The sequence below is a fragment of the Bos indicus x Bos taurus genome, chromosome 8 (genome assembly GCF_003369695.1).
Source record: "Bos indicus x Bos taurus breed Angus x Brahman F1 hybrid chromosome 8, Bos_hybrid_MaternalHap_v2.0, whole genome shotgun sequence".
Classification (NCBI taxonomy): domain Eukaryota; kingdom Metazoa; phylum Chordata; class Mammalia; order Artiodactyla; family Bovidae; genus Bos; species Bos indicus x Bos taurus.
The window spans coordinates 95,533,977-95,559,855 of NC_040083.1; the positions used below are offsets into that span (position 1 = coordinate 95,533,977).

The following is a 25,879-nucleotide window of genomic DNA, read 5'->3' on the forward strand; positions in this document are numbered from 1 at the left end:
AGCGCCGAAGAATTGATGCTTTTGAAGTGTGGTGTTGGAGAAGACTCTTGAGAGTCCCTTGGACTGCAAGGAGATCCAACCAGTCCATTCTGAAGGAGATCAGCCCTGGGATTTCTTTGGAAGGACTGATGCTAAAGCTGAAACTGCAGTACTTTGGCCACCTCATGAAGAGTTGACTCATTGGAAAAGACTCTGATGCTGGAAGGGATTGGGGGCAGGAGGAGAAGGGGACGACAGAGGATGAGATGGCTGGATGGCATCACTGACTCGATGGATGTGAGTCTGAGTGAACTCCGGGAGTTGGTGATGGACAGGGAGATGTGGTGTGCTGCGATTCATGGGGTCGCAAAGAGTTGGACATGACTGAGCGACTGAACTGAACTGAACTGGATCAAATTGCCTGCGAATACCACAAGATATTTACACCTTAGAAGATGAGGAACTGCTACAGATCAAGACTTTCTTTTCCATTCCCCATCCCACCCGAGGAGCTTGGTTAGCACTGTAAGATTTTTCAGGATTAATAAGCTTTTCTCAAATCATGCTATAGAACGTGGGACTTTCGTATCCTTTTGAAACAATGTTATATGGTCAATTCAGAAATATTGCATATACAAAAGTACTGTCTTATCAGAAAGTCACAGTATGTATGAACATTCTAAAATCTGATACTTTATGCTGAGAAGAAGGGTGTTTAACTTTATATAACTCAGCATTTCCAAGTTTATAGAATTCATTTTTGTGTTACATCTATTAATAACTCATTTAATTAATATTTTGAGACTACTCTGAGAAATATAGAGATAAATCATGCTTAATACTTACTGAGTTAAAATGTGTTTTATTTTCAGCCCTGCCAAGGTAACCCTGCTGGGATCAGTTATCTTCACATTTCAGCAAACCAAGTATTTGGCAATATCAAAGCATAATCTTATGTTCCTCTTTACTGTGTTTCTTGTGGCCACGAAGGTAGGTGCTCAAAGTAGCAATAAATCAGTATTATAGATTATGTGTAACCAGAATTCTGCATAAGGCAAATAACAGAAATAATTACTTTGTATGATAGTCTAAAAATATCAGTTTTGGGGAGTTTATTCAGCACATCCATGACTTACTGAAACATAGCTCTTCTATGATTCCTCGTTTGATTTATGCTGAGGCTATCATGAAGGATTTGCAGATAGCCTTTTAATACATCTGCCTGCAATGCAGGAGACCCAGGTTTGATCACTGGGTCAGAAAGACCCCCTGGAGAAGGGAATGGCAACCCCCTCCAGTATTCTTGCCTTGAGAATTCCATGGATAGTGGAGCCTGGCAGGCTACAGTCCATGGGGTCACAAGGAGTCAGACATAACTGACTAACCCTTTGACTTTGTAATACGTTGGAGGCCAGAGAGTAGCAGAAATAGCCAAGGCTAATCAGAGACTGCAAAGTATTGTGTCATTTGTAAAATGAGGTACTTTGCGTAGATGTTCTCTGAAGTTCTTTTAAACTTTTAATATTTTTATATTAGTACATATTTGTGGTTAATCTCTTTAATTACTATTGCCTGATTGGATGTTTTATCCCTTCTTAAAGATAGGAAATAGTACGATATCATAGGTTTTAGAGACAGGCAGTCTTAAATTCAAATCCTAGCTTTGTTGTCTAATCACTGAATAGGCAAGTTACTCAGTATCTCTGAACCTGATTTCCTCATCTTCACTGTATCGATTGTTGACAGGATTGGAGATGACATGTATTATTCTATGACTGTGTCTGACACATCTTATGAATTTTGCTTGCAGCTTTATGATGAGACTAATTCTGATTATTATTCTTAAAGTTATTATATATTGTTCACTGGTATACGGTTGATTTTTTTAAATTTTATTTTATTTTTAAACTTTACAGTATTGTATTGGTTTTGCCAAACATCGAAATGAATCTGCCACAGGTATACACGTGTTCTCCATTCTGAACCTCCCTCCCTCCTCCCTCCCCATACCATCCCTCTGAGTCGTCCCAGTGCACCAGCCCCAAGCATCCAGTATCGTGCATCGAACCTGGACTGGCGACTCGTTTCATACATGATAGTATACATATTTCAATGCCATTCTCCCAAATCTTCCCACCCTCTCCCTCTCCCACAGAGTTCATAAGACTGTTCTATACATCAGTGTCTCTTTTGCTGTCTCATATACAGGGTTATTGTTACCATCTTTCTAAATTCCATATGTATGTGTTAGTATACTGTATTGGTGTTTTTCTTTCTGGCTTACTTCACTCTGTATAATAGGCTCCAGTTTCATCCACCTCATTAGAACTGATGCAAATGTTTTCTTTTTAATGGCTGAGTAATACTCCATTGTGTATATGTACCACAGCTTTCTTATCCATTCATCTGCTGATGGACATCTAGGTTGCTTCCATGTCCTGGCTATTATGAACAGTGCTGCGATGAACATTGGGGTACACGTGTCTCTTTCCCTTCTGGTTTCCTCAGTGTGTATGCCCAGCAGTGGGATTGCTGGATCATAAGGCAGTTCTATTTCCAGTTTTTTAAGGAATCTCCACACTGTTCTCCATAGTGGCTGTACTAGTTTGCATTCTCACCAACAGTGTAAGAGGGTTCCCTTTTCCACACCCTCTCCAGCATTTATTGCTTGTAGACTTTTGGATCGCAGCCATTCTGACTGGCGTGAAATGGTACCTCATAGTGGTTTTGATTTGCATTTCTCTGATAATGAGTGATGTTGAGCATCTTTTCATGTGTTTGTTAGCCATCTGTATGTCTTCTTTGGAGAAATGTCTATTTAGTTCTTTGGCCCATTTTTTGATTGGGTCATTTATTTTTCTGGAATTGAGCTGTAGGAGTTGCTTGTATATTTTTGAGATTAGTTGTTTGTCAGTTGCTTCATTTGCTATTATTTTCTCCCATTCTGAAGGCTGTCTTTTCACCTTGCTAATAGTTTCCTTTGTTGTGCAGAAGCTTTTAAGGTTAGTTAGGTCCCATTTGTTTATTTTTGCTTTTATTTCCAATATTCTGGGACGTGGGTCATAGAGGATCCTGCTGTGATGTATGTCAGAGAGTGTTTTGCCTATGTTCTCCTCTAGGAGTTTTATAGTTTCTGGTCTTACGTTGAGATCTTTAATCCATTTTGAGTTTATTTTTGTGTATGGTGTTAGAAAGGGTTCTAGTTTCATTCTTTTACAAGTGGTTGACCAGTTTTCCCAGCACCACTTGTTAAAGAGATTATCTTTAATCCATTGTATATTTTTGCCTCCTTTGTCAAAGATAAGGTGTCCATATGTGCGTGGATTTATCTCTGGGCTTTCTATTTTGTTCCATTGATCAATATTTCTGTCTTTGTGCCAGTACCATACTATCTTGATGACTGTGGCTTTGTAATGGAGCCTGAAGTCAGGTAGGTTGATTCCTCCAGTTCCATTATTCTTTCTCAAGATAGCTTTGGCTATTTGAGTTTTTTTGTATTTCCATACAAATTGTGAAATTATTTGTTCTAGCTCTGTGAAGAACACCGTTGGTAGTTTGATAGGGATTGCGTTGAATCTATAAATTGCTTTGGGTCGTATACTCATTTTCACTATATTGATTCTTCCAATCCATGAACAAGGTATATTTCTCCATCTATTAGTGTCCTCTTTGATTTCTTTCACCAGTGTTTTATAGTTTTCTATATATAGGTCTTTAGTTTCTTTAGGTAGATATATTCCTAAGTATTTTATTCTTTCCATTGCAATGGTGAATGGAATTGTTTCCTTAATTTCTCTTTCTTTTTCTCATTATTAGTGTATAGGAATGCAAGGGATTTCTGTGTGTTGATTTTATATCCTGCAACTTTACTATAATCATTGATTAGGTCTAGTAATTTTCTGGTGGAGTCTTTAGGGTTTTCTATGTAGAGGATCATGTCATCTGCAAACAGTGAGAGTTTTACTTCTTCTTTTCCAATTTGGATTCCTTTTATTTCTTTTTCTGCTCTGATTGCTGTGGCCAAAACTTCCAAAACTATGTTGAATAGTAATGGTGAAAGTGGGCACCCTTGTCTTGTTCCTGACTTTAGAGGAAATGCTTTCAAGTTTTCACCATTGAGGATAATGTTTGCTGTGGGTTTGTCATATATAGCTTTTATTATGTTGAGGTATGTTCCTTCTATTCCTGCTTTCTGGAGAGTTTTTATCATAAATGGATGTTGAATTTTGTCAAAGGCTTTCTCTGCACCTATTGAGATAATCATATGGTTTTTATTTTTCAATTTGTTAATGTGGTGTATTACATTGATTGATTTGCGGATATTGAAGAATCCTTGCATCCCTGGGATAAAGCCCATTTGGTCATGGTGTATGATCTTTTTAATGTGTTGTTGGATTCTGATTGCTAGAATTTTGTTAAGGATTTTTGCATCTATGTTCATCAGTGATATTGGCCTGTAGTTTTCTTTTTTTGTGGGATCTTTGTCAGGTTTTGGTATCAGGGTGATGGTGGCCTCATAGAATGAGTTTGGAAGTTTACCTTCCTCTGCAATTTTCTGGAAGAGTTTGAGCAGGATAGGTGTTAGCTCTTCTCTAAATTTTTGGTAGAATTCAGCTGTGAAGCCTTCTGGACCTGGGCTTTTGTTTGCTGGAAGATTTTTGATTACAGTTTCAATTTCCGTGCTTGTGATGGGTCTGTTAAGATTTTCTATTTCTTCCTGGTCGAGTTTTGGAAAGTTGTAGTTTTCTAAGACTTTGTCCATTTCTTCCACGTTGTCCATTTTATTGGCATATAATTGTTGATAGTAGTCTCTTATGATCCTTTGTATTTCTGTGTTGTCTGTTGTGATCTCTCCATTTTTATTTCTAATTTTATTGATGTGATTTTTCTCCCTTTGTTTCTTGATGAGTCTGGCTAATGGTTTGCCAATTTTATTTATCCTTTCAAAGAACCAGCTTTTGGCTTTGTTGATTTTTGCTATGGTCTCTTTTGTTTCTTTTGCATTTATTTCTGCCCTAATTTTTAAGATTTCTTTCCTTCTACTAACCCTGAGGTTCTTCATTTCTTCCTTTTCTAGTTGCTTTAGGTGTAGAATTAGGTTATTTATTTGACTTTTTTCTTGTTTCTTGAGGTATGACTGTATTGCTATGAACTTTCCCCTTAGGACTGCTTTTACAGTGTCCTGCAGGTTTTGGGTTGTTGTGTTTTCATTTTCATTCGTTTCTATGTATATTTTGATTTCTTTTTTGATTTCTTCTGTGATTTGTTGGTTATTCAGCAGCTACAGTTGATTTTTAAAGTATTATTTAAGCCTAGAGAAATCTTATAGATAACTCTGTCAGCATAGATACTTCTGGCTAAAACCATACCTATGAGATGCTTAGAAGGAAAACAGAATATGTTATTTAAATTTATATCTTAGAAAGAATCAAATCACTGTAGAGATCATTTTTTTTTTTCCAGTATTCTCTGCAGTAGAGGTCATCTGTGGTGGTGGTACTTCAGATGTCTAAGGCAAAATCTCTTCATATGTGCCCTCTTCTTCCAGTCATTAAATTTTGAGATGCTTTTTTTTTTTTTTTGGTAATAGCTTTACTGAAGTACATTTTACACACTATACAATTCATCCATTTAAAGTGTTCAGTTCAGTGGTTTTTAGCACAGAGATGTGCTGCTGTTACCACAGTCGATATTAGAGTGTTTTTATCACCCCAAAATAAACCTCATACCCATTAGCATTCCCTTCATGTTTTTTCACATTCCACTTAACTGTAGGCAACCAGTGATCTACTTTATACCTATAAATTTGTCTATTCTAATATTTCATGTAAGTGAAGTCTTAAGCCTTGGACCAGTGGGGAAGTCCTCCCCAAAAAAATCTTTTTAGAAAATGATTTTTTTTAGAACTGCATTGTGGACAGTATATGTGGTTATTATATAACTGTATGTTATTGTTTGATATTTGTTGAGACTTCATTTTTATTGTTATTGATGAGATTTTGTAATTATTATTTGTATGTGTGAAAAGTAAATGTATTCTTTATTTTGAAGGCATAGGGAGTCTACCTTTATCTACATATATACTTGTTCGTTATGTTTCAGATATATAGTTACATTTTCCTTGTCTCATCTATTAATTTTCTTTTTTTCAGAGGGAAGTATGTTTAATTTATCTTTTCTTCTCCTCTTGTTTTTTTTCTTCCGTTTTTTTCCTCCCTCCTGTCTTTTTTCCTCCTTTCCTTTCTTCCATAGCCCAAGCAAGTTGAACATTCTCTGAATGTTCTGTCCTCGTGGGGGGGGTCCCAGTTTCTTTCAAGGAGGACTTATTTTACTTTTCCCACTTTCAAGTCCTTTGTGATTGTTAAAACTCAAGTCTCAGAGGAAAGAAACTTGTGCCAACTGAGACTCTTGGTATGGGGAAGGCACATGGGCTTTGGAATTAGACATGTTAAAATCTAGGCTTCACAATTTTGAGTAAGTCATTTATGTTTCTCAGGCTAGAATTATACATAACCCAGGGGATATATTTTGACATTATGTACAGTCATATTATAAATACGATGCATTATGTATCATTGATTAGTCTCAATGTTAATTTATTTTAAATGCTTTAAAGTTGAATATGAATATATTACAGAATAGAATCCAAAATTCACATACATTTTTAAGATAAAAAATGACATATTTGGCTTGTCTTTGGTTGTTGTTTTGGCTATTGGGATATTTGTATATTGGGATATATTTGGCTATTGGGATTCCCTGATAGCTCAGTTGGTAAAGAATCCTGCAGTGCAGGAGACCCCAGTTCAATTCCTGGATCAGGAAGATCTGCTGGAGAAGGGATAGGATACCCACTCCAGTATTCTTGGGCTTCTGTTGTGGCTCAGCTGGTAAAGAATCCGCCTGCAATGCAGGAGACCTGGGTTTGATCTGTGGGTTGGGAACATCCCCTGGAGAAGGGAAAGGCTACCTACTCCAGTATTCTAGTCTGGAGAATTCCATGGACTATATATCTGTGGGGATGCAAAGAGTTGGACATGACTAAGTGACTGTCATTTCACTTGGTTATTTTGGCCAAGTTTACTTTCTCCCACCAGAGACAACTTGAGAAAAGTTTCAGAAGTATGAAATATCTTTTGGTTCCTCAGTGTAAGACATTATGTGAAATAGTGTAATTGTGAAATAAAAGAAAAGGAGACTGGAGTGGTCAAGAATGATTAAAACTGAAAAGGCTGTTGAATTTTGAAATTAAGAGGTATTTGATAACCCTGGTAAAAGTAGTTTCAATGGACTGTTAGAGAATAGAAAACTATTTTTAATAGACTAGGTGAATAAGAGGAAGTAAAGACATAGAGTATGAACTACTTTAAAGGGATTTAGAGTTGAAACAAAAACAACTTGGGAGAGCAGTTTAGCAATATCTGATGAAGTTGGAGATTTATGTATCTTGTAAATTAGTAATTCCATTTCTGGTTGTAACCTATTTGAGTCTTTCAAGGTATACAGTACAGAGCCCAGCTCTATCAGGATCTCTTAAAAAATGTTTTAGCAAAGAATAATTTACAAAAAACTTAGGAATGAGCTCCTTTAAAAATAAAAAAAAAAAATCAACTTTACTGTAGGAAAAGGAGTACGTCAAGGCTGTATATCGTCACCCTGCTTATTTAACTTATATGCAGAGTACGTCATGAGAAACGCTGGGCTGGAAGAAGCACAAGCTGGAATCAAGATTGCTGGGAGAACTATCAATAACCTCCGATATGCAGATGACACCACCCTTATGGCAGAAAGTGAAGAGGAACTCAAAAGCCTCTTGATGAAAGTGAAAGTGGAGAGTGAAAAAGTTGGCTTAAAGCTCAACATTCAGAAAACGAAGATCATGGCATCTGGTCCCATCACTTCATGGGAAATAGATGGGGAAACAGTGGAAACAATGTCAGACTTTATTTTTGGGGGCTCCACAATCACTGCAGATGGTGACTGCAGCCATGAAATTAAAAGACGCTTACTCCTTGGAAGGAAAGTTATGACCAACCTAGATAGCATATTCAAAAGCAGAAACGTTACTTTGCCAACAAAGGTCCGTCTAGTCAAGGCTATGGTTTTTCCTGTGGTCATGTATGGATGTGAGAGTTGGACTATGAAGAAAGCTGAGCACCGAAGAACTGATGCTTTTGAACTGTGGTGTTGGAGAAGACTCTTGAGAGTCCCTTGGACTGCAAGGAGATCCAACCAGTCCATCCTGAAGGAGATCAGTCCTGGGTATTCTTTGGAAGGAATGATGCTGAAGCTGAAACTCCAGTACTTTGGCCACCTCATGAGAAGAGTTGACTCATTGGAAAAGACTCTGATGCTGGGAGGGATTGGGGGCAGGAGGAGAAGGGGACGACAGGATGAGATGGCTGGATGGCATCACCGACTCAATGGACATGAGTTTGGGTGAACTCCGGGAGTTGGTGATGGACAGGGAGGCCTGGCATGCTGTGATTCATGGGGTTGCAAAGAGTTGGACACGACTGAGCGACTGAACTGAACTGAATTTGCATAATAAAATACACTCATTCTAGAGTTATAGTAAATTTGTATACCACTACAACCAAGATATGGAATGTTTCCATTACTTGGATAAGTTGCTTATGCTCTACTCAAGTAAATCCCAACCACCACCCATGATGAAATAATACAGTATGCATCTTTGGTGTCTGGCTTCTTTTGCTCAGCAGAAGGTTTTTGAGATTTACCCATGTTGTTGCATATTCCTTTTTATTGCTAAGTAGCATTATATTCCATAGTTTGTTTATCTAAGGAGAGTAAAAAGTTGCCTTTAAACTCAACATTCAGAAAACTAAGATCAGGGCATCTGGTCCCATCACTTCATGGCAAATAGATGGGGAAACAGTGGAAACAATGACAGATTTTATTTTGGGGGGCTTCAAAATCATTGCAGATGGTGACTGTAGCCATAAAATTAAAAGACACTCCTTGGAAGAAAAGTTATGACCAACCTAAATAGCATATTAAAAAGCAGAGACATTACTTTGCCAACAAAGGTGCGTATAGTCAAAGCTGTGGTTTTTCCAGTAGTCATATATGAATGTGAGAGTTGGACTATGAAGAAAGCTGAGCTCCAAAGAATTGATGCTTTTGAACTGTGGTGTTGGAGAAGACTGTTGAGAGTCCCTTGGACAGCAAGGAGATCCATCCTGTCCATCCTAAAGGAAATCAGTCCTGAATGTTCATTGGAAGGACTGATGCTGAAGCTGAAACTCCAATATTTTGGTCGCCTGATGCAAAGAACTGACTCATTTGAAAAGACCCTGATGCTGGGAAAGATGGAAGGTGGGAGGAGAAGGGGATGACAGAGGGTGAAATGGTTGGATGGCATCATCGACTCAGTGGACCTGAGTTTGAGTAAACTCCAAGAGTTGGTGATGGACAGGGATACCTGGCATGCTGCAGTTCATGGGGTCGCAAAGAGTCAGACACAACTGAGTGACTGAACTGAACTGTATTATCTATTAATGGGTTTTGGGTTATTTCCAACTTTTGATTATTTGACTAAGGTTGTTATGAATAAAGCTGCTATGAATATGTTTACTTTGTGTGGAGATATGTTTTCATTTCTCTTGGATAGATAATAGAATTATTGGGTCATATGGAAAGTTTATGTTTAACTTTTTAAAAAATTTATCTTTAATTGAGGTAATGTTGGTTTATAACACACAAGTTTCGCGTGTACATTGTAGTTCTACTAGTGCAGAGACTACAGCTGTATGCTTACCATCAAAAGTTTACTTTAGGGAATTCCCTGGTGATTCAGTGGTTAGGACTCTGTGCTTCCACTGCTGGGGCCTGAGTTCAATCCCTGGTGGGGAACTAAGAGCTCACCAGCTGTGCAGTATAGCAAAAAAAATTTTTTTTTAATTAAAAAAAAATATTTTCCATCTGTCACCATACAGTTGATTTCCATTACTCATTTTTCCATCCTGCTTTGTCAGCTTTGTCTATCTTTTCAAAGAAACAGCTCTTAGTTTGATATTTTCCATTGTCTTTTGAGTGTCTGTTTTGTTTCCATTCTGATTTTTATTATTTCCTTCTTTCTACTTCATGTTCTTCAACTTTCTTTTGGTGCAAGGTTAGATTGTATATCTGAGATTTTTCTTGTTCCTTGCAGTAGGCCTTTAGTGCTATAAACTTCATTCTTTGTACCACTTTTGTATCATCCCATAGATTTTGGTGTATTGCGTATTTATTTTCATTTATCTTCAGGTAGTTTTTGATTTCTCCTTTGATTTCTTCATTGACCCATAGTTGTTAAGTAACATGTTGTGTAGTCTCCACATATTTGTGACTCTATCCATTTTCTTCTGGTAGTTTATTTCTAGTTTTATACCATTATGGTTGAAAAAGATTCTTGATCTGATTTCAGCCTTCTTAAATTTACTGAGACTTGTGTCCCAACATATGGTCTATCCTTGAGAAAATTCTGTGTGCAGTTGAGAAGAATATGTATTTTGCTGTGTTTGGATGGACTGCTCTATGCAAATCTATCAAATCTATCTGATTTAATGTTTCATTTAAGGCTGCTGTTTCCTTATTGACTTTGTGTCTAGATGATCTATCCAGTGATGTAAGTGGTGTATTAGAGTCCCCTACTATTATTGTGTTGTTATCAATTTCTCCCTTTCAGTTCAGTTCAATTCAGTTCAGTTCAGTCGCTCAGTTGTATCTGACTCTTTGCGACCCCATGAATCGCAGCACGCCAGGCCTCGCTGTCCATCACCAACTCCCGGAGTTCACTTCAGACTCACATCTATTGAGTCAGTGATGCCATCCAGCCATCTCATCCTGTCGTCCCCTTCTCCTCCTGCCCCCAGTCCCTCCCAGAATGAGAGTCTTTTCCAATGAGTCAACTTTTCACATGAGGTGGCCAAAGTACTGGAGTTTCAGCTTTAGCATCATTCCTTCCAAAGAAATCCCAGGGCTGATCACCTTCAGAATAGACTGGTTGGATCTCCTTGCAGTCCAATGGACTCTCAAGAGTCTTCTCCAACACCACAGTTCAAAAGCATCAATTCTTTGGCACTCAGCCTTCCTCATAGTCCAACTCTCACATCCAGTGACCACTGGAAAAACCACAGCCTTGACTAGATGGACCTTTGTTGGCAAAGTAATGTCTCTGCTTTTCAACATGCTATCTAGGTTGGTCATAACTTTTCTTCCAAGGAGTAAGCATCTTTTAATTTCATGGCTGCAGTCACCATCTGCAGTGATTTTGGAGCCCCAAAAATAAAGTCTGACACTGTTTCCACTGTTTCCCCATTTATTTCCCATGAAGTGATGGGACCAGATGCCATGATCTTCGTTTTCTGAATGTTGAGTTTTAAGCCAACTTTTTCACTCTACCCTTTCACTTTCATCAAGAGGCTTTTTATTTCCTCTTCACTTTCTGCCATAAGGGTGTTTCTCCCTTTAGGTCTGTTAATGGGTTTATATATTTTGGTGTTCCTATGTTAGGTGCATATATAATATTAATAACTGTTAATGTCCTCTTGATGCGTTGTCATCTTTATCATCAAATACTGTCCATCTGTGTCTCTTGTTAAATTTTTTGACTTGAAGTCTGTTTTGTCTGATATGAGTATGACTACACTTGTTTTTCTTTTGGCTGCTGTTTCTGAAGTATCATCTTTCATCCCTTCACTTGAAACTTATGTTTGTCTTTACAGTTGAGGTAAGTCTTCTAGAGCACATATAGTTGGGTCTTGTTTAATTCATCCAGCTACTTTGTCTTTTGATTGGTAAATTCATTTATGTTTAGTGTGATTGTGGATAGATGAGGACTTGTACTACTATTTTATCTTTTGTTTTTTGATTGCTCTGTATCTCCATTGTTTCTTTTCCTTGTGTTTCTGTCTACCGTTTTGTGTGGTGGTTTTCTATGATGTTCTTCTCAGTTTCTTCTTTTTCTCTGTTTCATGTTTCTCTGTTTCATGTCTAGATTTATGTTTTGTGTTTCACATGAAATCATAGATAATACCACATCATAAATAATCCTTTCCATGGATAGCATTTTATTTTCATTTACTTATATAAGTTCTATTCTTTTTTCTTTTCCTTTTTTGTTTTTGTCATCTCAGATTTCCATTTTATGTTGTGACTTTGTTACCATATTGTAATAGCTGTAGTTATTTTTCTTCTCCCTCTGCCCTTTAACCCCAATGCTATATTAAATTTTAAAAAAGTATTTTGGTATTGAGTCGCAATTTTCTGATTCTGTTTGTTACCTTACTGAAAATATTGTGTGCTTTTACCTATTTATTTCTTAAATTTCTTATAAAGCAGCTCTAGTGTTAAACTCTCCAAGTTTTTGTCTGGGAACAAACAAAACCAAATGATAACTTTGCTGGATAGAGTATTCTTGGCTGACAGTTTTTACCTTACAGTATTTTGAGAATGTCATTTTACTTCCTCCTGGCCTATAGTTTCTGCTGAGAAATCTACTGATAGCCTAATGAGGGTTCCTTTGTAGGTTACTATTCTTTTTAAAAAAATTATTTCTTTGACTTTTGACAATTTTAATATAATATGTCTTTGAGAAGGTCTTTTTGCACTGAGGTAGTTGGGTATTTTTTCATGGATTTAAATATCCACTTCTTTCTCCAACTTTTGGAAGTTCTCAGCTATTAATTTTTTTTAAAAAAGGTAAGTTGCTCCCTTCTTCCTCTCTTTTCTTTCTGGATTACCGATTACCCTAATGTTGCCCTTGCTAAGAGTCAGATCTCTCTCATAGAATTTTCCTATTTTTAAAATATCTTGAGTCTCTTTCATCTTCTGCTTCTATCATTTCTAGATTTTTATCTTCAAGCTCACTAATGCTCTCTTCCTCATGATTTGCTCTATTTCCAGTGCTTTCTAACGCATTCTTCTGTCTCATTTAGTGTGTTCTTCGGCTCCAGAATTTTTGTTTGGTTCTGTTAATAGAGTGGATTATACTAATTTATTTTTTTAAATGTTGTATAAACCTTTCATTTCTGTCATAAACCCCACTTTGTCATGATGTATCTTTTTTGTGCATTGCCAGATTCAATTTGTTAATATTTTTCAAGTATATTTTTTTCCATTGTGTTCATGAAGTATATTTTCTTTGTAATCTGTATGGTTTTGTATCATCGTAAGACTAAGCTTATTAAATAGGTTGAGAAATGTTCAATTCTTTACTCTCTGAAAGAGTTTAGGTAGATTTGGCATTATTTTAGGCATTTGATATAGGACAGTTCACATTATCTGTTTAATTTGTGTTCATTTTGGTAAGTTATATTTTTCACTCATTTCTTAAGTGCCATTTAAACTTTTGATTTTATTAACATGAAATTGTTAATAGTAGTTCTTTGTTATCCTTTATGTATCTATAGTGATGTCTTCAGTTTCATTTCTGGTATTGATCATCTGTATCTTTATCTCTCGTTTCAAATTGGTCTAACTAGAGGTTTATTAGTTTCATCAGTTTGTTTGAAAAATTTGGCCTTTGCTTCCTTGTTTTCTGCTTTTTAAAATTTTATTGACATATAATTGACTTACAGTGTTGTCATTTTTTACATGTACAACAGAGTGATTTATATATATATATATTCATATATTATTACAGCAGCCCACCGGGCCTCCCTGTCCATTACCAACTGCCGGAGTCTACCCAAACCCCATGTCCATTGAGTCAGTGATGCCATCCAGCCATCTCATCCTCTGTCGTCCCCTTCTCCTCCTGCCCTCAGTCTTTCCCAGCATCAGGGTCTTTTCAAATGAGTCAGCTCTTCGCATCAGGTGGCCAAAGTATTGGAGTTTCAGCTTCAACATCAGTCCTTCCAATGAACACCGAGGACTGATCTCCTTTAGGATGGACTGGTTGGATCTCCTTGCAGTCCAAGGGACTCTCAAGAGTCTTCTCCAACACTATAGTTCAAAAGCATCAATTCTTCTGCGCTCAACTTTCTTTGTAGTCCAACTCTCACATCCATACATGAGCACTGGAAAAACAATAGCCTTGACTAGACGGACCTTTGTTGGCAAAGTAATGTCTCTGCTTTTTAATATGCTATCTAGGTTGGTCATAACTTTCCTTCCAAGGAGTAAGCATCTTTTAATTTCATGGCTGCAACCACCATCTGCAGGGATCTTGGAGCTCCCCAAAATGAAATCTGTCACTGTTTCCTCTGTTTCCCCATCAATTTGCCATGAAGTGATGGGACGAAATGCCATGATCTTAGTTTTCTGAATGTTGAGTTTTAAGCCAACTTTTTCACTCTGCTCTTTCACTTTCATCAAGAGGCTCTTTAGTTCTTCTTTGTTTTCTGCCATAAGGGTGGTATCATCTCTACATATCCTATATACAAAGAGAACTGGGCACTTTTTCAGTCTTTTCTGGATATTCTGGCATGTTTATTTTCAATTTTTTCCCCAGCTTTTTTGGCATATTGATACGAACTTTTAATGGTAGTTTCTCTAACTCCGTAATGGAATTTGTTGGTATTTTTACTAAGATTGTATTTGGTTTATAGATTATCTTAGGGAGGTAGTTACATTACACAGGGACAAAAGCTAGAGACAGGAGAAAGGACAGAGTCCTGAGATTTTCTAATATTTAGAGAAGGAAGATCCAGAGTGAGAAACTGGGAAGAAGCTGCTAAAAACCAGGAGATGGTATTAAAGGGATGGTCAGTTATGCTGAATACTTTTGAGAGGTGTCTTCAGGTCAGTCAGAGCCCTGGAGGAGGAAATGGAAACCCACTCCAGTATTCTTGCCTGGAGAATTCCATGGAGAGGGAAGACTGGTGCGCTGCAGTCCATGGAGTCACAAAGAATCGGACATGGCTGTGTGACTAACACTTTATTACTTACTATTGAGATAGTATATTGTTGAATACAATATCATGTATTGTTGAATACATGAATGAGGGACAATGGTATTAAGCTTTTTGGGGGATACAAATGGACACATAAACTTTGACTAAGACAGAGACTGTTTCTTCAAGATGTTATTGTCTAAAAAGAAATACAAAGCACTATGCTTTTAAACTTCATGAGAATAGGGACCAAGTTTGTTTTATTCATAACTGTATCCCTAGCATTGTGTCTGGTGCCTATAGTAGATTTTTAATATATATTTGTTGACTGACTGATAAATGGCCAAAATGTTCTTTCATAGGTCTCTCTGTATTTAATTCAGTTCAGTTCAGTCACTCAGTCGTGTCCAACTCTCTGCGACCCCATGAATCGCAGCACACCAGGCCTCCCTGTCCATCACCAACTCACAGAGTTCACCCAAACTCATGTCCATCGAGTCGGTGATGCCATCCAGCCATCTCATCCTCTGTTGTCTCCTCCTCCTGCCCCTAATCCCTCCCAGCATCAGGGTCTTTTCCAGTGAGTCAACTCTTTGCATGAGGTGGCTGAAGTATTGGAGTTTCAGCTTCAACATCAGTCCTTCCAATGAACACCCAGGACTGATATCCTTTAGGATGGACTGGTTAGATCTCCTTGCAGACCAAGGGACTCTCAAGAGTCTTCTCCAACACCACAGTTCAAAAGCACCAATTCTTCGGTGCTCAGCTTTCTTCACAGTCCAACTCTCACATCCATACACGACCGCTGGAAAAACCATAGCCTTGACTAGATGGACCTTTGTTGGCAAAGTAATGTCTCTGTTTTTTAATATGCTGTCTAGGTTGGTCATAACTTTCCTTCCAAGGAGTAAGCATCTTTTTATTTCATGGCTGCAGTCACCATCTGCAGTGATTTTGGAGCCCCCAAAAATTAAGTCTGACACTGTTTGCACTGTTTCCCCATCTATTTGCCATGAAGTGATGGGACCAAATGCCATGATCTTCGTTTTCTGTATGTTGAGCATTAAGCCAACTTTTTCACTCTCCTCTTTCACTTTCATCAAGAGGCTCTTTAGTTCCTCTTCACTTTCTGCCATAAGGGTGGTGTCATCTGCATATCTGAGGTTATTGATATTTCTCCCAGCAATCTTGATTCCAGCTTGTGCTTCTTCCAGCCCAGTGTTTCTCATGATGTACTCTGCATATAAGTTAAATAAGCAGGGTGACAATATACAGCCTTGATGTACTCCTTTTCCTATTTGGAACCAGTCTGTTGTTCCATGTCCAGTTCTAACTGTTGCTTCCTGACCTGCATATAGGTTTCTCAAGAGGCAGGTCAAGGTGGTCTGGTATTCCCATCTCTTTCAGAATTTTCCACAGTTTATTGTGATCCACACAGTCAAAAGCTTTGGCATAGTCACTTATTTATCTAAGTCTATACTACTAGGTGAACAATTTGCTTGCCCAGCTTACTGAAGAGATTTATAAAAATGAGGATCTGAAGATTTGACAGTCGTTCAGGTTAGTAATTATTAGTGTCTGAGTGAATGATATCACCAAAGAAGTATAGAGTGACAGAAAACCTGGTTGAATGTACCATATTCTAGAAGCTTCTTACAGGGCAACATTATTTTCATTAGAGGGTGCTGGAGAACGTTTAATGGAATAGACACCTTACAGTTACACTGCAAAGGATGTTTGAATTTGGGCAGATAGAGACAGGAAAAGTATGTTCTGGGTGAAGAGAAAGATTAAATTTGCAAATTTTGCTTATACAGATGTATTGTAATAGTCTTTGAATTATTCATGTGATTAGAAATTGTGTTTGTTCATTGTACTCTATTCTTATTGCTATGCACTATAGAGGATGTAAAAGTATATGAGTCCTATTTGTGCCTTTGAAGAACTTATATTTTAAATCACATTTTTCTGGGCATATTTTGAAATGATACAATATTAGATATAAAGAATGTGGAAGAGCTTCAAACAATTTCTTTACTGGAATTAAGTTATATTTTAGAATATGTTTAAATATCAGAGTATCTTTAAAGTTTTTAGACTCTTTGGTTTCCTTCCCTTTTTAAGTTAGAGACTGTGAGTCAAATGCTGTTTAATTTAGGTAATATGCTGTTTCTTTTAATAACTTGCTGAGTAGGGAGAGTTTTATGTTTTATTTGTAGAAGAATAAGGGTTCATTTCATTTGTCACCATTACATTTGTGTCACCTTGCTGAATCAAGCCCTAAGAAGAGGCTGAATTCACAGAAATCTGTCCATGAACCTCATAAGTCTATCTCAGCAGTAATTTCTGATGTCAACAGTATTCCTCAGCTGAGTGATGAGTCTACTGGGAGTGGAAATTCTATTAAAACTTGACTTTGAAAAATACTTAACTATAGTTCACATTCTCAGGAATTACTTTAGTTCCTGACACTCTTTTTTTCTGGATTTTATAAAAATACATTGCTGTTTTCCAGACAGTGGACCCTTGTTTAATCTGAACTCTTTTGCATTTTCCTGACAGTCCATGAAGTCAAGCTATGACCAGAATAATTATCGTAGTACATGTCATTGTAACTGTTTATTCTAAAGAATAATTTTATCTAAAGAAATTCTTCTGGATCTTAACCAGTAATGACATAAACTCGGATGTTAACATTGTATTTGGAGTCTTCTCATTCTATATTCTCTCTAGGTGATCACATTCATATTTATGCCTTTACCTTTTACTTGTGTCATAATGACTCCAAATCCATTTCTTAACATTTCTGGGCAAGTGTCTATTATTGCACTTACTCCATTGCTGTTGTATTATTACTGATTTACTTATCTGTCTGACTAGTCTGTAAGATCTTTGAGGTCAGGGATTACACTCAACATTCCTTTCGCAGTCAAGTTTAATGCACAAAGCCTGTTGGTTTTAGGCTTTGTTAGTGCTTGCTATTGTAGTTCGTATTTGCCTTTCTAGAATGTGATCCTTTTGGGGGTCTCAGTTTAAGCCTGAGTTGTACTCCTGGGCAGCTCCATCTTGCCTGACTTTGAACTCCAATCTGTCTTCCTAGTATCAAGCAGCAGGCTGCTCAGCTCTTTGGCCTCCCAGCTGTTGTTCTCTCCTTAAAAGAAAATGCCAAGATAAATGTGAAGTTCACTTTGTTCAACTTCCTTTCTTTTAGGGATCATAATCCCACCAGGTTATACCTGTATTGGTTGTACTCCAGTGCCTTTTAACAGTTGTTTTATGTATTTATGTCTTTTATATTGATTCTGTTGGGATACTAGTCTGATATAAGCTATTTAGTCATGGTTGGTCTGGAGTTTATGTACATGAGTAAAAGTGTTCATTTTTATTGAGGTCAAAGTGGCATAGCAAATTCAGTTATTTAAAATTGTACAATCAGTGGCATTTAGTACATTCACAATGCTATGTGTGTGTGCGTTTTTTAAAAATTAATATCAATGATAGTATTTTAGAGCTTTTGTTCTTTGTCGCATTTTCGTCTAACAATATATCTCAAGAATTTTTCCATATGACTTTATTATTTATTACTTTTAACAATTACACAGTGTTTATTTTACTTATACATTCTTCTGTAATGGACACCTACTTTGTCTCCAGCTCCCTACTACCTAAAGTATATTGCAGATACTAGGAATTTACTCTTGATTCCATTGTCCTTAAGAAAGCTGATTATGTAGGTACCTCTTGTGAATATTTAATTTCTAGAAATACCTAGTTTGATTCATTATCTGCGATCTGCTGGAGGAATTGACTCTTGAAAATTCATAGACTTTTGGGAGCCTTTCTGAATCGTAAAGTTCTCCCAGATTCATTTTGGTACCAGGATAATTTCTTGAGCAAATCTAAATATCTCTGAACATTGTATATTTTGCCAGATAATAGGTTTGTACCTCTCTCCATTCTTCCTCCCGCTATCTCAATTTATATATGGGAAATTTTGGATGGCTAAAGACTTAGTACATTCCCTCCTACTGGCACTATCTATACTTTACTGGAAGACTGTGACTTCAGATAGTGGTAGACTACAGTATATTTAGTGACTGAAGTCAAAATCTGAGTGTTCCAAACTACTTTACCACTTATTAGCTCTGTGACTTTGAACAAGTTACTTAACATGTCAGAACCTGAGTTCTACATCTTTATGATGAGAGTAATGATAGATTAGTTTTTGGATTACATTTAAAGAGAATAAAGTAATACAAACACATTATCACACAGCTCTAGCACGTGTTAAGTGCATAGTAGTAATAGCTGTTATTGGTCATTTGGTGTATATTATTTTGTCTTCTTATTTCCTTTTGTTACTAAATGTATTTTTGTTGTTGTTGTTTATGCTGCTCATTTGGCACTCACAATGTGGTATCTTTTATTATTAAGGAGTTGTGTTTTTTTCCATTAGTTAAGCGTAAAGTTATAGAGAACAGATTTTTTTTCCCTAGAATCTAGCTTAATTTGCTTCTCCTGAAGATTAAATTAAGAATGCATTTTGAACACAGAACTTCAGTATAGAAAATAGGGAATTCAAGAAAGTACTAGAGTCACAGAGCTGAAGACTATCATAACTGAACTAAGACATTTACTAGAGGGGTACAACAGCAGACTAGATGGAAGCAAAAAGGATCAGTGAACTTAACCACCAGGCAGTAGACCTCACCCATTGAGAGCTGCAAAAAGGAAGGAGAACAAAAGAAAGTGAAGATAACTTAGGGAATTTATGGAGCAATCTCAGGACTAACATTCACGTAACAGGGCTCCCAGAAGGAGATAGGAGAGAGGAAGGGGCAGAAGAATTATTTGAAGAAATAATGCCTGAAAACTTCCCTAATTTGGGGAAGGAAACAGACATGCAGATCCAGGAAGCCGAGAGCATTCTACACAAGAGGACCCCAAAGAGACCTACACCAAGACATATTATAATTATTCTTTTTAAAAATATTAATTGATTTATGGTTGCACTGGGTCTTCATTGCTGTGTGCAGGCTTTCTCTAGTTGTGGCGAGTGGGGGCTACTCTTGATTGCAGTGTGTGGGCTTCTCATTGAGATGGCTTCTCTTGTTGTGGAGCATAGGCCCTAGAGCACGCTGGCTTCAGTATTTTGTGACACATGGGCTTAGTTGTTCCGTGGCATGTGCAGCTTGCGTGTGGGATCTTCCTGGACCAAGGATTGAAACCCGTGTACCCTGGATTTGCAGGCAGCTTCTGCAGTGGACCACCACTTCCAGTGGACCACCAGGGAAGTGAACGTTATAATTAAAATGTCAACAGTTTAAGGCAAAAAGATTCTTAAAAGCAGCAAGAGAAAAACAATGTGTTATGTATAAATAAACCCCCAGAAGGCTATGAGCAGATTTTTCCAGCAGAAACTTTTCAGGCCAGAAGGGAGTAGCATGATATATTCAAATTACTGAGGGGAAAAAAATTCCAGTCTAGATTACTCTACCTGGCAGAGTTACATTAAAAATTAGAGGAGAGTTAAAGAATTTTTCCAGACAAGCAAAAGTTAAAGGAGTACATCACCACTACATTGGCCTTACAAGAAGTGTTAAAGGGACTTCTTTAAGCTGAAAGAAAAGGATGCTAATTAGTAACCACAAAACATGAAAATATGAATCTCACTGGTAAAGAATAATAAATATATAGGAAAGGTAGTAGCTTAATCACTTATAAAGCTAGTATGAATCTTAAAAAATAAAAGTAGTAGAACCATAACTACAACAATGAGTGAATACATACAAGATAAAAAGATGTAAAATATAATATCAAAAACATAAAAAACATTGAGGGGAAGGGTAAAAGTATAAAGCTTTAAAATGCATTTAAGTTGTCAACTTAAAGTAGACTGTTATTTATGTAAGTTGCTGTATGAAAGTCTCATAATAAATACACAAAAGATGATGAGAAAGTAATCTAAGCATTCTAAAGAAAGTCATCAAGCCATAAGAGAAGAGAGCAAGGAATGAAAATACCAGAGAGGAACTACAAAACAGCCAGAAGACAATTAAGTAAATGACAATAAGTAGGGTTGCAAAGAGTAGGACACAACTGAAGCCTTAGCATTCACATACTTATTATTTACTCTAAATTCACTATTTAGAATACATGAAGTGACCGAAGGGATAAAAAAAAAAAGTAAGTCCCATTTCTGTGCTGCCTGCAAGAGATTCACTTCAGATGTAAGGAGAGAAACAGACTGAAAGGGAAGGGATGGAAAAATATATTTTCTGCAAAGGAAAGCCCAAAGAAAGTTGGGGTAGCTCTGCTTATATCAGATAAAATAGACTTAAAAAAAAAAGACTAGAAAGAAGGGTAGTAAGTAATGATAAAGGGGTCAGTCTAACAGGATATATAACATTTGCAAATGTTTTGTTATTGTTCAGTCACTAAGTCTGTCCGATTCTTTTGAGACCCTATGGACTGCAGCATGCCAGACTTGCCTCTCCTTCACTATCTCCCAGAGTTTACTCAAATTTATGTCCATTGGCTGCAGATATTTATGTATCTACATAAATATATAAAGCAAATAATAACAGACCTAAAGATAAATAGGGGGCTTCCCTGGTGGCTCAGACAGTGAAGAATCCACCTGCAATATGGGAGACCTGGGCTCAATCCCTGAGTCAGGAACATTCCCTGGAGAAAAAAATAGCTATCCACTCAAGTATTCTTGCCTGGAGAATTCCATGGACAGAGGAGCCTGGTGGACTTCAGTCCATGGGGTTGTAGTCGGACAGAACTGAGCAACTGACACTTTGTAAAGAGAAACAGACAGCAAAACAGTGATAGTAAGGGACTTATCAAAGTCTCTTCACTTACCATAATGGATAGATTACTAGACAGAAAATCAAGAAGGAAACATTGCCTCAAAGGACTTAACATTGCCTCAGATAGACTTAACTACAGTTTAGATAGGACATTCCATCCAAAAGCAACAGAATACATTTTATTTTCATGCACACATGGTATATTATCCAGGGTTCATATGTTAGATCATAAAACAAGTTAATTTAAAAAGATGAAAATCATATCAAGAATCTTTTTCTACCAGAATAGTATGAAACTAGAAATCATTTACAAGAAAAAAACTGGAAACATCACAGAAGTGGGAATTAAACATAATACTATAGAAGAACCAGTGAGTCAATGAAGAAATCAGTGAAGAAAATTTTTTAAAAAGTACCTTGAAGCAAAAGTAGAAATACAACATACAAATCTTACGGGATATAGCAAAAGCAGTTTTAAGAGGCAAGTTCATAGTGATAAATGCCTGCCTCAAGAAATGAGAAAAATCTCAAACAACCTAACTTTATACCTAAAGGAAGTAGAAGAAGAAGAACAAATGAAGCCCAAAGGTAATGGAAGCAGGGACGTAACATAGAGTGGAAATAAATGAAATACAAGCTAAGAGGACAACAGAAGAGATCAGAGTAAGAGATGGTTCTTTGAAAAGATAAACAAGATGAACAAACTTGTAGTTAGACTCACCAAGAAAGAAAAAGAGAGAACTCAAATGGACTCGGTTAGAAACAAAAGAGGACATTACAACTGATACCACAAAAATACAAGGGATTGTAAAAAACTACTGTGTGCACTTATATGCCAACAAAGTGGACAAGCTAGAAGAAATGGATATATTTCTAGAAACATATAACCTACCAAGACTGAATCACAAAGAAAAAGAAAATCTGAACAGACCAATTACTAGTAAGGAGATTGTATCAGAAATCAGGAATCTCCCAACAAAAGTCCAGGACCAGAGAGTTTTGCTGGCGGATTCTACCAGACATTAAAAGAGTTAATACCAATCCTTCTCAAACTCTTCCAAAAATAAAAAAATGATGGTATGCGTCCAAACTCATTTTACAAGGTCAACATTACCCTGAAACTAAAATCAGACAAGGATGCCGCAAGAAAAGAAAATTGCAGGGCAATATCCCTGATGAGCATAGATGCAGAAACCAACAAAATATTAGCAGACGAGGTTCAACAATACATTAAAGAAATTATACACTGTGATCAAGTGGGATTAATTCCAGGGATGCAAGAATGGTTCTTCATCTGCAAATGAATCGATATATCACATTAACAAAATGAAGGATAAAAATCATATAATTATCTCAATAGAGGCAGTAAAAGCATTTGACAGAATTCAACGTCCACTTACAATAAAAAACTGGGTATAGAGGGAATGTACCTCAACATAATAGAGGTTATATATGGCAAGCCCACAGCTAATGTCATAAGTGGGCATTATGCCAGCTGAAAAAATGAGACAAAGACAAATACACTATGATTTCATTTATAAGTGGAATCTAAAATTTAAAACAATCCAAGCTCATAGATACAGAGAACAGATTAGTTGTTGCCAAAAGGCGGGGGGCGGGGGGGCGGGTAGGGGTGGTGAGGCTTGGTGAAATAGGTTAAAGGGAGTCAAAAGGTCCAAACTTTCAGTTATAAATAAGTCATCAAGTATGTAATGTATAGCATGGCAACTGTTGTAATATTTGAAAGTCATTAAGAGTAGCTCTTAAAAGTTCTCATCACATAAAAAAATTGTATATGTAACTGTGCATGATGAATGTTAACTAGACTTACTGTGGTGGTGATTTCACTTTGTATACAAATATTGAACCATTGTGTTGTATTCCTGAAACTAGTATATTGTTATATGTCAGTTATACTTCAATAAAAAAATGTGTTTTGACTCTTTTCCTCTTTTCACTTTCTCCTCTCAGTTTTGGGAAACAGAAAACATTTGTATTTAAATTCAAAATTGAACTTTTTTTTTCAGATAACCATGATGATTACAAAGACTGCTCTTGTGCCTTTTGCTTGTTTTGAAGATACATTGAGTCGGATGCTGTTTGGCTGGCAGCAGCAGTTTTCACCATGTGAAAAGAAAAGTGAAACAAAATCGTCTTTCAATGGTACTGGTTCATCTACCTCAAAACCTGTAGCTAATGCTTCAGATAAAGTTAAAAAGAAACATAGTAAGAAGACTGAGTAAATTCACTTGATGAGCTTGAGAAAGCAAAAAATTTTCTTTTTCTTATCTACCTGTCAGATTGTGATAAATATTTCTTGTAAATGATGTAAATAAAGATTATAAGGATTGGAGGTGACAAAAAGAAAGAACTTCTTTCTGTTTCAGGGAGACTGTCCCTTTCTGGATTGTAATTTCCTGAGTGTTATTAGTATATCATGTGAAATTGTTTTTCTAAGTTATATATAAAAGATTCTATTGTGATTTTTAAAAGTTTTATATGGATAAAAGAAGGCTGGATTTTTAAAAAATGTTAGAAAAAGTAAACCTATTGTCATTGCAAAATAACAAAAATTAAATTCTTATTGTTTAGCTATTTCATAAATTTTAGTTCAGCAAAATTAAACTTTTATTTCACATTACCATTATAATTCCTAGATATGAAAAAAAGTTCTTGTTTAATTTTGAGTACTGGGAAGAATAAACTTTACCCAAATCACTTTATATTATGAATGAAAATAAATTACTAGCTTATATCTCAGAAATGAACATTGTATTTTTTTCCCACATTAAATGGAAATATCTGAAATTTAATTGTTTTCTCCTAGCATTTTTCAGTGAGAATAGAATATTAGTCTTAATTTTTAACTGTGTTTCATGCCCTTGTTTGTACTATTTCTTTTTTCTCAAAAGAAAATCAGGGGCATAATTTTTAATAAGTTACTAAGTCCATGTTTTGCTTTGTAAGTTTTGAGGAGCTTATATTTTTCTCTCTCCTTAAAACACATTTGTTTTACCTGTGGGAGAAATTCTTCAGAGCATTTCATATATTCTTTTGTTTGTTTGTTTGTTAATTTTTTTTTATTAAAAATTTTTTTTTTTTTACTTTACAATATTGTATTGGTTCTGCCACACATCAACATGAATCTGCCACGGGCGTACATGAATCTGCCATGGGTGTCGTATATTCTTAAGGATTATTTAAATTAAAAAAAATTACCTTTATGTTTCCTTTCTTATGAGTACTTGTCAGTTTTCTAGTTGAATGTCTCTTACTAGTGTTACATATGTTTGTTATGTTTTAATGTACATGTACATATATTACTAATCTTATTTGACATTAAAACTAGTTACAGCTCTAATGAGAATTGTCCTGGGGCATTTGACAGCAACCAGCTAATTAAGAAGAAACAAACTAAAATCTTGTATGGTAGTAGTCTACTTGAGTAAAGAATGATGACTTTACATTTTGTACCTTATTGGCAAAAATAATTACAATAATACAATAATAAGTAGAAAAGTCATTAAATAATGTTAAACCTTCTTTATTTTATAGTTTAAAATTCCAGGTATAATTTTAAAAACTCTGTGACTGACATGATTTCTTCTGCTAAGACCATGAGCCTGCATAGAGTTAGTATGTATCAGACATTTTTGGATGACATAAAAATATTCAAATCATATTCAGTTTGAAAGTCTTGGTTTTTAAAATTAAAAAAAATAATATAAACACCAGCAGGTACTATACTTTTACTTGCTAAGAAAGTTTTTCTGTGAGGGGGGAGGACCTTTGATAGCTTTGGAATGATCAGAAGTTAATTTTTTAATATTCTGACAAAAGTCATTAAATATTTAAGGGTTCTATATTATATTTGATACTTTTATAGTTAAAAACTTTTCAGAATTAAAATGTTGCTAATTACTGGCTTAGTTTTGAAGTTTGGGTTTAACTAATTGAAATGTCAGGAATCTTATTTTACACTTGTGTTAAAGATAAACTTATTGCAATAAATTATTTAGTACCAATGGAGTATTATATTATTTTTATTTTTTTTTTCTATTTTTCTTGATATAGGAGTTTATAGCTCCTGTGGCCTTTTGGTTGATTTGATATATATCCAAATGTTACTGTCCACATGAGATATACAAACTTTATTAATCTTTGCAAGTATCCATAACCTTTAATTCAGGATTTTTAAGAGCTCTACTGGAGGACATGGCTTAGGCCTGAAACCTCCCACTC

At 36.0% G+C, this 25,879-nt stretch overlaps 1 protein-coding gene across 1 annotated transcript in view; it reads left to right on the forward strand.

Annotated features, from left to right (window-relative positions):
* Window positions 1-25,666, forward strand: part of TMEM38B (transmembrane protein 38B) — a 61,278-nt gene extending 35,612 nt beyond the window's left edge. The window contains exons 5-6 of the mRNA XM_027550442.1: window positions 852-969; window positions 23,665-25,666. Coding sequence (XP_027406243.1) covers window positions 852-969; window positions 23,665-23,880 — 334 coding nt within the window. The 3' untranslated portion in view covers window positions 23,881-25,666. The remainder of the gene's footprint in view (window positions 1-851; window positions 970-23,664) is intronic.
* Window positions 25,667-25,879: the final 213 nt, after the last annotated feature.